The following is a 13,027-nucleotide window of genomic DNA, read 5'->3' as shown; positions in this document are numbered from 1 at the left end:
CTTCCACATACATGTCCTAGTCTAGTGGGTGGGTCAAGTGGCGTTAGGGCTGTGCTGAGGGTAGGATGGAGTGTACCTGCACTATACCAACTCACAAATGGTATAAGGTCCCATAAGAACTTTAGCCAGTTTGCATAAGCCTCTAAGAAGGTGCTCTAACTTATGCAGATGGGGCTGAAGCAAATGCACCAGGGAGGCATGACTGGCTCCCTGATACTCCAAGCATATCTCAAGTGCAGGAGAGAATCCAAGACACTGACTTTTTGGCTACTTAGGCATGATTTCTGGTGCTGATGATTTCTAACTGACAAAATAGAGAGACTAACAGTAGTTGGGATCCTTCTCCACTGAGAATGGCCAGCCAGCAGTCCTCACAAGTTCAGCCCTAACATCTGGCAGCAAGAGTGCCTCTCCCCTATCTCCATCATCCTGATGAAGTAGAGTTAGAAGCTGTCTCCCTCACCCACATCATCCAAGGCACAATACCAGTTAGCAAGGATGGACAAACAAGACACTTGGGTAGCTTAATCTGATGGCAGTCAGTGAGCAGGTGTTCCTTTTCCTGAGGCAATTCATTAATTTTGTCCTCTTACTTCCAGAGTCTGAATGACAAAGCTACAATGATCAGATCTGGTCCTGCAAACAGCCTCACTCAATATGCTTCTCAGCTAGAGGATGCACAAATTACAAAAAGAAAAACCAAACCCATCATTCAGAACTGAAAGGAGGTTGGGCAATCTAACGTAAGGAACAGAACCAATGCAAAGCCTTTTTTGGATTCTGAGTCAACTAAATCAGCTGAAATATGGTACTAACGCAATCACCAGGGAAAAAAGAGGCCAAAACAATAAGCACACGTTCCCTAAGCACTTAAATTGTGTGCCAAATGGGGGAAAAGTTTTGCCCTCAAATAACACGCGCCAACTTCCACTGAAGTCACACACATTTTCGGGCTGAATTTAGCCCTAAGTAAGGATCACAGACTTTGAAATATGTTGTTTTAGAATATAATAAACTAAATGACAGATCAATGTAAGAAAGTCCCTGCGTGATTTATAAATCAGCCTGTAATGGCAACATTAACCTTGATCGCCTCTGTTTCAGAGGACCATTAACCGTCTGTGCCACTGCTCCAGAGTAAAAACCAAGGTAAGAGGAAGGTTTTTTTAATTATTTTGGATTATCCGTGAGTTTGCTAGGTTCTTGAAAGATCCAACTGCCTACATGGGTTAATGGGGGTAATGAAATGAAATTGAAAAAAAAAACTATAGTTAAGCTGGTCTAAAAATCATTTCCTAAAAATGAAGTCTTCCTGACTAGGGAACGGTCTCCCAAGAAAAGCACTAGAAACCCCCACATTGCTTGATTTATATTAGATCCTGAAAGTGCTGTAGCAGATACTTTTGCACAAGTGAGGGAATGGACAAGATGGACAAACAGGTCAATTAATTTTTATGAGGCCAGATGTTCAGTACGTTTCACCCCCTTAGTGTTGTCTGAGTGGTGCACAGGGAATGTAGTGTGATCAGTTGAGAAATTCTCGTGGTGGGAAAGCCAACAGAGCCACCTCCTGCTCCAGTTTCCTCTCCCTTGGCATAGGGGCTGTATCAGGGGAAGAGTGGTAGAGGTGGAGTAGATCTCCCCTAAAGCAATCACAGTGGGGCTCCCTAAGGGGGGCTCCCTAGTCAGCTATCTTACATTAAAGTAGCCCCCTTCAGTCAGAGGAGCCCAGGCAGCTTCAGAACTGCAGAACAGTAGACTACTCCCAGATGACACCTTCTTCAGCCCTGAGCCAAGTGACTCATGGTTCAGGAGAGAACCTGGCCTATGGGCTGTATATTAATAGTTTAAAGGTTGCTGACCTGCTGACATATGAGGTTACATTGTAACAGATCACTGAATCCTCTCTGAAATCTGAGCATCAGAGAGAGCACTAGGAATGGTCAAAAATGTACCACGACTGCCATGAAAACCCAAACAGTCACATGACAGAAATGGCCACACTTCTATTTACAATGAAATCACATTTCCATCTACTGCAGTATCACATACGTGCATGGCCACTTCCATGGCATCGTGGTTGTGGATTGAGAAAAGAGGACAAGAGTCATCAAAATATGAGCAGGACTCTACTCCTGTTGAGCTACAGGCCTCCAGGAGCTGTGCATACTTGGACTGGGCTATCCACTGACAGCCCTTACATTTAAGTTACTGTCTGTAACCCAGGGCAACCTTAATTTTCAGTGCTTTTGATGTAGCTTCATAAGCTATTTTTCCTAAGGAGGCCATGGGGTAAATTGGTGTTTTCACCTGTCCCTTCCTATCTTGTCACCGGCCATGGGTAGATCTGGTTATGACCCTTCCCCCCACCCCCTTTGTCACATACCCTTGTGGGGATACACCATGGTGATTGTATGAGTCAATCTATTTCAAGGTTTTAAATTTATAAGACTTACCAAACACTCAGGCAGGATTTCTTTGTGGCACGCACTTTGACAATCTGATTCACAGCACCTGGGAGCAAATTATCTGATTCTGTGATCCCTTGCAAATTGAGATAATTTTTGGAAGTACAGTGAAGATCCTTGCCATCCCTACTGTCTGAACAATGTTGCTAAGTTATATTTTCTCCTCTTTAATTAATGTTAAGAGCTCAATCTAACCGTATGAAAGCACCATTCAAACCAATAGCAGTCCCATTCTCCAACAGATGGAAGCTTCACTCACACGTTCCTTATGAGCAGAACTGAGAGCTTACTTAGGGGCCCATCCAGTATCCTCTGTAATCAATGAGAGGCTTTCCATTGACCTCAGTGGTCTTTGGCTGAGACCTCTCTGATTGTTACTACTATTCAGCTAGGCCCCACTTCAGGAAAGCCTTTAAACACAGGCTTAACTTTAAGGAAATGGAACTTAAGCATGCACTTAAGTGTTTTGCTGAATGGGGATGGACTTAAAAACATATGTTTTAAAGTAAGCATGTGCTTACATGCAGTGCTAAATTCAGGGCCTGAAAAACAACACATTTGAGTATGCCTGTAAAGATGTGCACATGTTTAAGGGCTTTGATGAATTGGAGCCTTAAAGAACTAGTGTTATAAACCAATTTTTAAAAAGTATATTGTTACCATATTTCATGGACTTTCCTGAAATATCGTGAACCTCTTACGAGCAGGATACCTAGAAATGGGGAGGATCTTCATGTCTGATCTTCCATTCTTCAGGAGCTAAAATGTCCTGGGTTTCAGAGGACCATTTCAGTCAATGGGGCTAAAACTCTCTTAGCGCAGTGCCTCTGCTCTCAACGGCTCCCATATTTCCTATGACCCAGAGCACCTGAAGTTATTTTCTTTTTTTTGTCCAGCTTACTAGTATAAAAAGAAATGATGGAAGGGACCAAGAAGTCCAAATCTACAAACAAAAAAGTATGCCACATATAGTAAGAGAGCATGTGCACTAGAGGGGTTAGAGAAGGGCATTAATAAAAGGGAGATTGGTTAAAAATGACTCATTTTTGTTCCTTAGAGTCATAAATCTTATTATTTCCTTGGAGAAAAGCCATGTGCTCAGTGCCTGAAACTGCATTTTTAAATGATACTCTTGATTTTTCACTTCCTTTATTTACTTAAAAAACAAACTAACAAAACAAGAAAGCAACAACAATCCCATGGTTTAAATCACAGCCATGTTTTATGGTCAGTATAAACCCTTAAATCTGCCAGTCAGTTGACACAGATGAAAAAACCAAATTGTATTAGCTCTCCACTAGAAAAATGATGGTGCTTTATATACTATCCAAACTCTAACCAGATTCACAAAGAAATTGAACAGAACATGGAACATCTTTTCAAATACAGTAAAATAACATCAGTCAAATAACTATTTTTTCTTTGGCACCATTGTAAATGTTAATTTTAATATTACACAGTACAAATTATTCCATTTCTATATGTTAGACAGAAAAGTAATAAACAAATGAGTCAACCATAAAACTGTTACACGATTTATGTCAGAGTATGTTTGCTTACCAGCTACAAAGCAAAAAAGAATACATATATATATATTCTATAGAAAACCACTATTAGTACATCAGATGCACAATGCAGTAAGAGACTTTCAATACTTTCATCAAACCAGGACGATTCCAGTTTTTTTCATAATTTTTATAAGTATAAATGACATGGGCCGCCATGCTATTATAACAACTGGAGACTTTAATAAAAGTCTAGACCCATTTCTTGACAAATCTTCTCCATCTCTATATAAAAACACAAATGCTCATCAGGTACTTCATACATACATGGCTGATTTAGGCCTACGAAACGTGTGGAGTTTCTACAGCCAGAGACTATTTTTTTTTCCCCCTTGCAGCTCATTCAACATAGTCTTAGTTGAATTTCTTAGTGTCACAAGACTATTTTTTAGTGCCACAAGACAAGATCAATTTTGTCACTGACTGTGACATTGGTATTATTGTTATATCTGACCATGCTCCTACACAGATGTCTTTTAGGCCCCCAGGGCATGTACCCTCAACTAAAATGTGGAGATTAAATACCTCTCTGCTGTTTGATACACCATTTGTTAACTCCATCCATCCAGAGTTAGAATTTTTTTAAAAATGTCCCCCACCACTTCATCAGCTCCCACACTTTGGGAAGCCTTTAAAGGCTTCATCAGAACCTGTATCATCTCTTATATCACTTTTAAAAAGAAATGGAGAGAACACAGAATTGATACTCTTGCAAAAGAAATTAAGGCCTTGAATGTACACTGTGCTTCTGCGCCATCCCCAGAGATACTCAGAACGCTTATCAATTAAAGATATGAAATCAACAAACTTCTGTCCAAAAAGGCTGAGTTTGTTTTATTCTGTTTGAAGCAAAACTACTGGGAATCTGGCAAGAGAGCTGGCAAGCTGCTGGCACACAGACTTAAGCAAAAGGCTAACAGACCTGAGACTACAGCTTTTTCGAATTTACTGATCCCCACATAGGCTAATGGTAATGGGTCTCATTAATGCTGAATACAGTTGGTAACTCCCTTGGGGATACATTAGCTCATATGTTTGGGAATTTCTGGTATGAGGTGAGTCAAAGCACCAATTTGATATTGGATGCTAAATTGGAGCTTTCCCTCTCCCACTCTAAGTTTCATTCTTGGATATATTCCTCATCAACCTAAACAAGACGGCATGATTCCAACATGCAGCTTTGGTCATTAAAACAATTAATCCTGCAAAAATGGACAGTAATCCCCACCAACAACTGAGGTGTGGCTCAGTGATACAACTGACCTTGTAGCTAACGAATGACTGGCATTCCGCAGAAAGGGAATGCCCAAAAAATTCAAAGCAATTTGGGCTGCCTTTTTAGAGGTCTATGATTAACATAGACCCTGCAGATAGATATGTCACTTCCCCTCCCCTCCCTTTACTCTAACCCTCTTGATTCACTTTGTGTATTATGATCAATCTGGTATTTTGGTATATTTGTTGTATTTGGAAAAAATAATAAATAAATAAAGGAACGTGTTGACTTTTTATGGAGTCAACCCATAAATCTACTCTACATGGTTTTTCCCCCTTAAATGTTGTGGGGTAAAATCCTAGTCCAGTTGAAATCAATGGGTTTTATCATTGACTTCAATGGAGCCAGAATTTCACCCTGGGACTTTAAGGGTCCAATTCCCCACTGTGTTGTCATTTAAAACCATGCAAAGTGGGTGCAAATGCTACCTTTCTGATTGGGTTGTGTTTTACATGCAGCTTTACACAGGTAAATGACTATGCAAGGGCCAAAGCAGTGGAGATGTGAGCCCTAAAACTCTTGAAAACCGTGATGCACTGCGTGGGCTTGATTCTCCTACTGTGGTAAAACTGACATGAGATCAGAAAGAAGTCCTGGAGCCTCCACAGTCATTTTGCAACATGGAAGGCCAGATCTGGAGCAAAGCTGATTTGCACCAGCTTGAGGAACTGGCTTGAAATATGTAAATATTTATCCTATGCCATTTGACTAACGGATAAACTCAGCACAGCCTTTTTAATAATCTGCTTGATACTTTCTCCTCCTGCCTGCACATCACCCAATCCTGCTGTCCAGAAAGGCTCCCAGTGGCACTGCAGGAATGAGCCCTACATAATGAGATAAATGCAGGGCTGAGAGCAGTCCCCCAAACTGAGTGGCTGTTTCTTGAGAATAATTAAGTGCTAATGTTATCAGATGTGTGTTAGCATCACGGGATAATCAAATTAAATAGTTACAATGGAAGACTCTCTCTGGTTTCAGAGTAGCAGCTGTGTTAGTCTGTATCCGCAAAAAGAAAAGGAGGACTTGTGACACTTTAGAGACTAACAAATTTATTTGAACATAAGCTTTCACCTAGTTTATTACCCAAGTTTTCCTTTAGCATTTACTCTGGCAAGGTACCTTATTAATTGTATTGAGCAATGCATACTAACAAGTAGTGGTGCTTGCCTCTTGTAGTGTTCCATTTGTTAAACAGCCGTTGAAACCTCTGTTTTAAATGAATTAGAGTTGGTCAAAAGACAGTCTTGAAAACTTGCTCATCCATGAAACAGGTATGGGGCCTGATTTTGCGCTGTCCTACGCCGGGGTCAATCAGAAGTAACTCCACCGAATTCAGTGGAGGTAAACCAGTTTAAATGTGCGTGAGAGAGCAGATTCAGACACACCAGTAGAGCAGCTGCCATTCTAGCTTCCTGACGTGGAGGGGCCAGTCTAAGAACGGAAAGGTTGTTCGGATTCCATGTCCACAGTCCTTGACTACTGCTCTGAGACTGCTAACACCAGCCCCCATTGTGTCCCGTCGGGACTGAGACTACCGCCTTGTTCCACGTAGGACACCTACTAACAGGGACTGTCCACATCATCTTTGAAGAGGCCACTCTACCACCAACCCAAAGGATAAAGTAGTCTGACCAGCACTAAAAACCCCATAACTCATCACTTGCAACCTGCCAGATGGAAAACCCCCAGAGCCAGATGCTGATCTCTGGCCTGTGTAAAACAGGAAGAACTCAACTGAAGTTAACAGTTATGTTGCTGTAAAACAGGTGCGAGACTACTATCAGGCACACATTCTGCATAAAACATGTTTGATAAGAAACCCCCACTATTAGATGGGAAAGACAGGCCTGATTCTTCATTGCCTGCGCCTCATGTAGTCACTGACACCATTGCACAGTTGGCGTAAAATGTTACCCCCCTGGTTGAAATGACTGTACAGCTCATCACCTTTAAACATATTGTACTTGCAATACACAGTATCATACGTGAATGAAAATTACTTATATATTAGGTAAAACCTTGGCCCCATTGAAGTCAATGGGACCAGGGTTTCATCCATTGTGTTCTTCCAGGAGAGCACTGAGAGCTTTGGCAAAACTCAGTAGGTAAGAAATATTTTTCTCTTAAAATAGATAAATAAATAAATAAGCTTCTCAACTTTCTAGCCCAGAGCAATATTGATTAAAGAGGGAAAGAGGCTCAATTTATGTGTTCACCAGAGGATTAATAACTAAGAGAGAGCTTTCCTAACCATTAAAGCTAAATGACAGGTTTCAGAGTAACAGCCGTGTTAGTCTGTATTCGCAAAAAGAAAAGGAGTACTTGTGGCACCTTAGAGACTAACCAATTTATCTGAGCATAAGCTTTCGTGAGCTACAGCTCACTTCATCGGATGCATGCTGTGCATGTGGAATGTGTGCATGTGGAATGTGTGCATGTGGAATGCTGTGCATGTGGAAATTCCACAGCATGCATCCGATGAAGTGAGCTGTAGGTCACGAAAGCTTATGCTCAAATAAATTGGTTAGTCTCTAAGGTGCCACAAGTCCTCCTTTTCTCTCTCTCTGGTCTCCGAAAGGTGCAGTTTCATTAATGCAAAGCTAGCAGTCACACTTAATCCTCCCTCTTGTACACATGGCTTTGCCTCTGCTTTCTGCAAAGGAATTACCTTTCATCTGAAAGATTCTAGCCGTAAAAGCTTCTTTTTGACAAATCTGATGTGGACATTTTAAATGATTCATTTGCAACCTGTTTCCAACCCTTATCACCCATATGGAAATTTGAAAAGGCTCATTTTCAACCAGTTCCTAGCCTGCAAAGGATAAACTGTCCTTTTAAAAATACTGCTGTACCTCTTAAGTATGCAGATTGCCCAACTGAATTTTAAATGCAATCACTTTGCTTCCAGTACACTCTAAAATCAGAAGTCAGAGCCTTCATGAATCAGTCTTCTGTGTCCAGGACTTGCTATTTACATAATTTTAAGTCTGTGTGCTGCAATTATGTGAAATGTCCACTTCTTCCCTTCATGCAATACATATGCAATTTAAGACCCATTTATCACACTGAAAATTGTGGTTGTATTTAATCTTTCCAAAGAGAACAAAATCAAATTATTATGTGTAAAGAATGATAATCTGCTGAATTAAAGAGAATATTTAGAAGTTATCCCTCCACGTCTGCAACCTAATAGGGCAAAGAGGTCTAATAAGGAAACCATGGGTAGGAAGGCATGATGTGAGCATACATAATGAGAAGATGAAAACTCTCTTAATCTTTTCAGATTGAATGAAATCTAATTACATGCTGTATTGATTGTTATGTATTTCTGGAAAGAGACAGTGAAAAGGGAAAAAGGCTATTACAGTAAAATTGCAGTCTGACCCTTCAATTGCTTTTGGCACGAAAGCTTATGCACTAGTTGGGGATAGTAAACATATTTCACTCTCTGTGGTAAATTATTAGCTACAGAGTTAGATGCAGAACTAATTAGGGAAAATCTAGTCAATTAAATAGTGCTGCAAGATAAAAAAACAGAACGATCAGAAATTATCATTATTCTATTTCATAAATCGCTGTCTGTTATTTCTGCCATAATATCAGTGTTGACTTTTAGATAAGTAATATTCACTGAAAAGAAACATTTTAACAAATTTAGGATAATACATAGATGGATGAACAGGAGCTAGAGTATTTCAGTGTTCATTACAGAAGATATTTTGAAAGCCATGAACTAACAGATTTATATAAACCCTATCAAGTAAATTCTAGAGTCACGTGATTCCCCCTTGTTGCCTTACTTCTGCAGCAAGCAGCAGCTGGGTATGCTGGAAGCTTTCAGAAATATGTATCTTCTAAGATGATGGGAATCCAGAGGATCAGTATATTGAAAACAATTGTTTAATATGTATGTTTGCACATTCATACAGGGATGCATTACAATTCTTATTCATACAATTCTAAAAATTCTTCCTGTTTCATGAGATATAATTCTTAGGATTATACTTACTTACAGTGGCTTTCACATATGAACTTTTGTATGGGCATCTCTGTGGGCATTGCATGGATGAAGGGATATTGGTACACTTTACTCAGAATTGAAAGTTAATATGGTTGTTGCCTAAGGACTTCAGCTGAACAGTTTTGAGCTGGCACATGATACACATGTAACTCCCCATCCCCCCTCTTTTTTTTTTTCCTCCTTTCTAGAGAAGGTGAGTTCTACGAAGTTTATTCTTGGCTGAATGGAAACAAATATGGGAGACAGGTTTTTTGACCAGCACGTTTCAAACTATGAAATTGGTCTCCCTATGGAAGGTCCTTTCTCTGTGACTGGCGCTTCAGACAGGTTCATGGAAAATATAAATGAGGTCTTCTTTGTTTAGGACTAAGCTTAATCAGAGCCCAGTATGGAATACTGGGGTAACCTTACCAAAATACTAAGTACTCAGTAGATGATTCTTCATTTGCTGAGACCAACGTGGAAATGACTCAACAATAAGGGGGAAAATGAATGAACTGGCCAGACCCCAGGCCCCATCCTGTGTTGCCATTACTCAGTCAGAACTCCCACTGATGTCTCTGGGTGTTTTATGTGTACAAGGAATGCAGGATCAGAGCCCTTATGATTACAGTCTGCATCCCTAGTGGATTACTGGTCCCAACAAAAGATAACTTTAGAGAAGGCCTAGGAACTCTCGCTCACCTTAGAGGACAAATATTATGACAAAGTTTGGGAAACCTAGATGTAGAGCAATAGTGTTGTGTACCAGGATGAAACTGCACAGCTCTGGAACAATTTGAACCTGTATCTAATATCATGGGCTTTCCCAAAGACAGTACATAACACTTTCATAAAGCGACTTACTTGCAATTACAGCGTCAGAGCGAAGTGTTTCCTGCCAAATAATGAGTCAAAATGTTCAAAGAGAAAAAACATGAGCCTAACCCAAACATAGATAGCCTGGTTCTGAATGCACTTATACCAAGGCAACTCGACTGATTTCAGTGGAGCTTGGCCTGAGTATTCACTGATGTAACTTAGCAAAGGCCCAGAGACTTTTTGTTGCCCAAATGGCATATAATACAAATGGATCCCCATACCCAGCAAATTGCCAACAAAAACAATTGAAATTACAAAGAACTTCCTGTTTGATGCAAGCCCACAGCAACGACATGCAGTGGTGCCTGCCTGGCTCTATATGCCTGGCACACTGAGCGCTCCCATTGACTTCAAGAGAAGTTATCAAGCAGGACTGATCTTCCTGGTATTAAGATTCCACCTAGAGTCACACCTGATGCACGCAGTCACTAAAAATCAGTGCGCTAAGAGCCAAATCCTATCCCCAGCACATAGCCCAATTAACTGGGATATTGGGGATTTGGGCTTGGAAAGAAGGAATCTGCCCCAAAACCTGTGGATTGGCAGCACTGCAGCCACTACAGCATCCTTATGGCACCTGTACCCACAGTTCACTGGGCGCAGGGTGGGGACTGATCCACTGCAGTCCAGGCCCCCTAGTGCTGTGGTGCAGCTGGGGGACAGGATTTATCCCTATATTTGCTTATTCTTGACATCTCCTTTGAGCTGTTAGTAAAACACCCAACTGTAGACACAGCTCTCTCATGCTCATTTGTGTGTATTTGTATGTATATGATACACACACACACACACTTGCATATGTGAGGGAGATGAGGGGGGAACAGTCTGTGCTACGTTATTACTTGCCTGGGTACACTACTTATTACCATAATAGTCTAAACTGTTTAGATTTATACCCTCATTCAGAAAAGAGTACGGGGGGGGGGGGGGAAGGAGGCAGCAATATACATTTACACTAACCTTAGAGTTTTTCTGCATTTTGGGGCTGCAGTTGCCTGTGTTAAATCAATGTTATGATTAAGAAGAGTCGTACAATTGCAAGCACATTTGCTATAATTTAAAAATACTTCTAAGTTTTATCTGGCACTAAATGTAAGGCATATGTTACATTATATTGTAAATGTAACATTTATTCCTTCTCTCTCTTCTTGTCCAAAGCACTCATGTATTTAATTATATACTTAATCCCCTAGTATTTCACATTCAGCAGTTTATGAATATTTAAAAATTTCAATGCACTTATCATTCCAGAACCAGTTTCTGTATGAAAGACTAGTATGGGTATAGTAACTTTGATCAATTAACATGTTCTATCCATCATGGAACATGATCTCATTTGTGTATCTAACGAGATTTTTCAAGGCTGGTGAATCAGAACTGAGTCCAGCAAAAAAAAAAAAGAGATGCATGCTTTGTTATCACCCCCCAAGATCTTATCAGATTTAAGTGCCAGTGTCATTAAAGAACCACATGGTACTATCAACAATGGGACAAAAGATGCATACTCTAAGAACGTAACAGACGTGGCTTTGAAAGTAAATGTTGAAACCAGACATGACAATGTGATTCTAGGTTACACACGGATTGCTAATAAATCCGATCTTTAACTCTGTGCCCGAGTGCGCGCACACAGTTCCCATCCACCCCTTACTTTAAAAATATTGACCAACAAACTTTGGGGCAACCTGTAGACCTGGAAACCGGAGAAAATTCACAACTACTCCTGGACACACACCTCCCTCCCCTTCCCCACCCCCCTCTGTTCACTTCCACCTCCCCGGCCGCCTCCTTCGCATCCAACAGGCGATACTGACCACAAGCCGTAGGCGGGAGTCCTACCCTTCCCCCCAGCCACACTCGGCCTCCCCCTCCCCAGCGGGCACCCCGGGACCACTCCCCACGTGCTCCCCCGATGGGCTGGAGGCGACCGGCTCTGCTCCCAGGGAGGAGCGAGCTCCAGGCCGCCCGCTCTCCCCTCCCGCAGGGGGCCGGGCTGCTGGTGCCCCCGGCTCACCATTGAGCTGGTTGTACACCACTTCCTCCAGGTGGTCCAGGCGCTGCAGGATGGCCTCCCGCTCGCTCAGGCCGCCCAGCCCCTTGGCGTGGCGGCTCCGCAGCCGGCGGTCGGCGCTCCGCACGATCTGCACCAGCTCCGGGGAGCGCTCCTGCAGCCGGCAGTACACGGAGAAGAGGATGATCCCCACGAAGACCAGGATGTTCACCGTCAACAAAGTTTTGATTTTCCGTGCCACCGCCATGGGAGCCGCCGGGAGCCTCAAGGCATGGCAGCCGGGCCGGCCCGGGCAGCGGCGGCATGGACGGCGGGGCCGGCTCCGGTGCCCCTCGGCCGGCGGCGCGGAGCTGTCCTTCAGCACCACGCGGGCGGGCGGGCGGGCGGGCGGCTCCCCCCTGCGGCCAGCGCGGAGCTGGGTGGGGGGAGGGTCCGGCCCAACGGCTCCTCAGCGGCCGCCCCCACCGCCCGCGGCGGCACGCGGCTGCCCCCCCGCCCCGCTCTCCGCCCGCCCCCGGGCTTCGCGCGCAGGCAGCAGCGCGCCACGAGAGGAGCGGCCGGCCCGCGCTGGCTCCGGCTGGCTGTGGTGCGGCGGGCTCGCCCCGCCCCCGCCCCCGCCCCCGCCGGCCGCCCCCTCCCCTCCCAACGCACGGCGCCGGTGCGAAGTGACGCGCCGCGGCAGGCAGGCGGCCCGGCCGCTCCGCCCCTCCGCAGGCCGGGGGGGGGGCGACCCTTTGCCCCCTCCCTGGGGGGGCGCTGGCGGGACCTGCTCTGCGCCTCGACAGCCAACGGCCTCGGCCCCCCTGCGCGCTCCCTGCCCCT

The 13,027-nt window shown here is 43.5% G+C and overlaps 1 protein-coding gene across 1 annotated transcript in view; it reads right to left on the bottom strand.

Moving 5' to 3' along the window:
• GALNT9 (polypeptide N-acetylgalactosaminyltransferase 9) overlaps positions 1-12,452 on the bottom strand; it is a 216,142-nt gene extending 203,690 nt beyond the window's left edge. Inside the window, exon 1 of the mRNA XM_077835145.1 lies at positions 12,209-12,452. Within this exon, the coding sequence (XP_077691271.1) occupies positions 12,209-12,452 (244 nt within the window). The remainder of the gene's footprint in view (positions 1-12,208) is intronic.
• Between the last annotated feature and the right edge of the window lie 575 nt (positions 12,453-13,027).

Source organism: Eretmochelys imbricata, chromosome 15, assembly GCF_965152235.1.
Source record: "Eretmochelys imbricata isolate rEreImb1 chromosome 15, rEreImb1.hap1, whole genome shotgun sequence".
Taxonomy (NCBI): domain Eukaryota; kingdom Metazoa; phylum Chordata; order Testudines; family Cheloniidae; genus Eretmochelys; species Eretmochelys imbricata.
The sequence above is the reverse complement of the archived record's forward strand: the minus strand, read 5'-3'. Positions and strand labels throughout refer to the sequence as shown.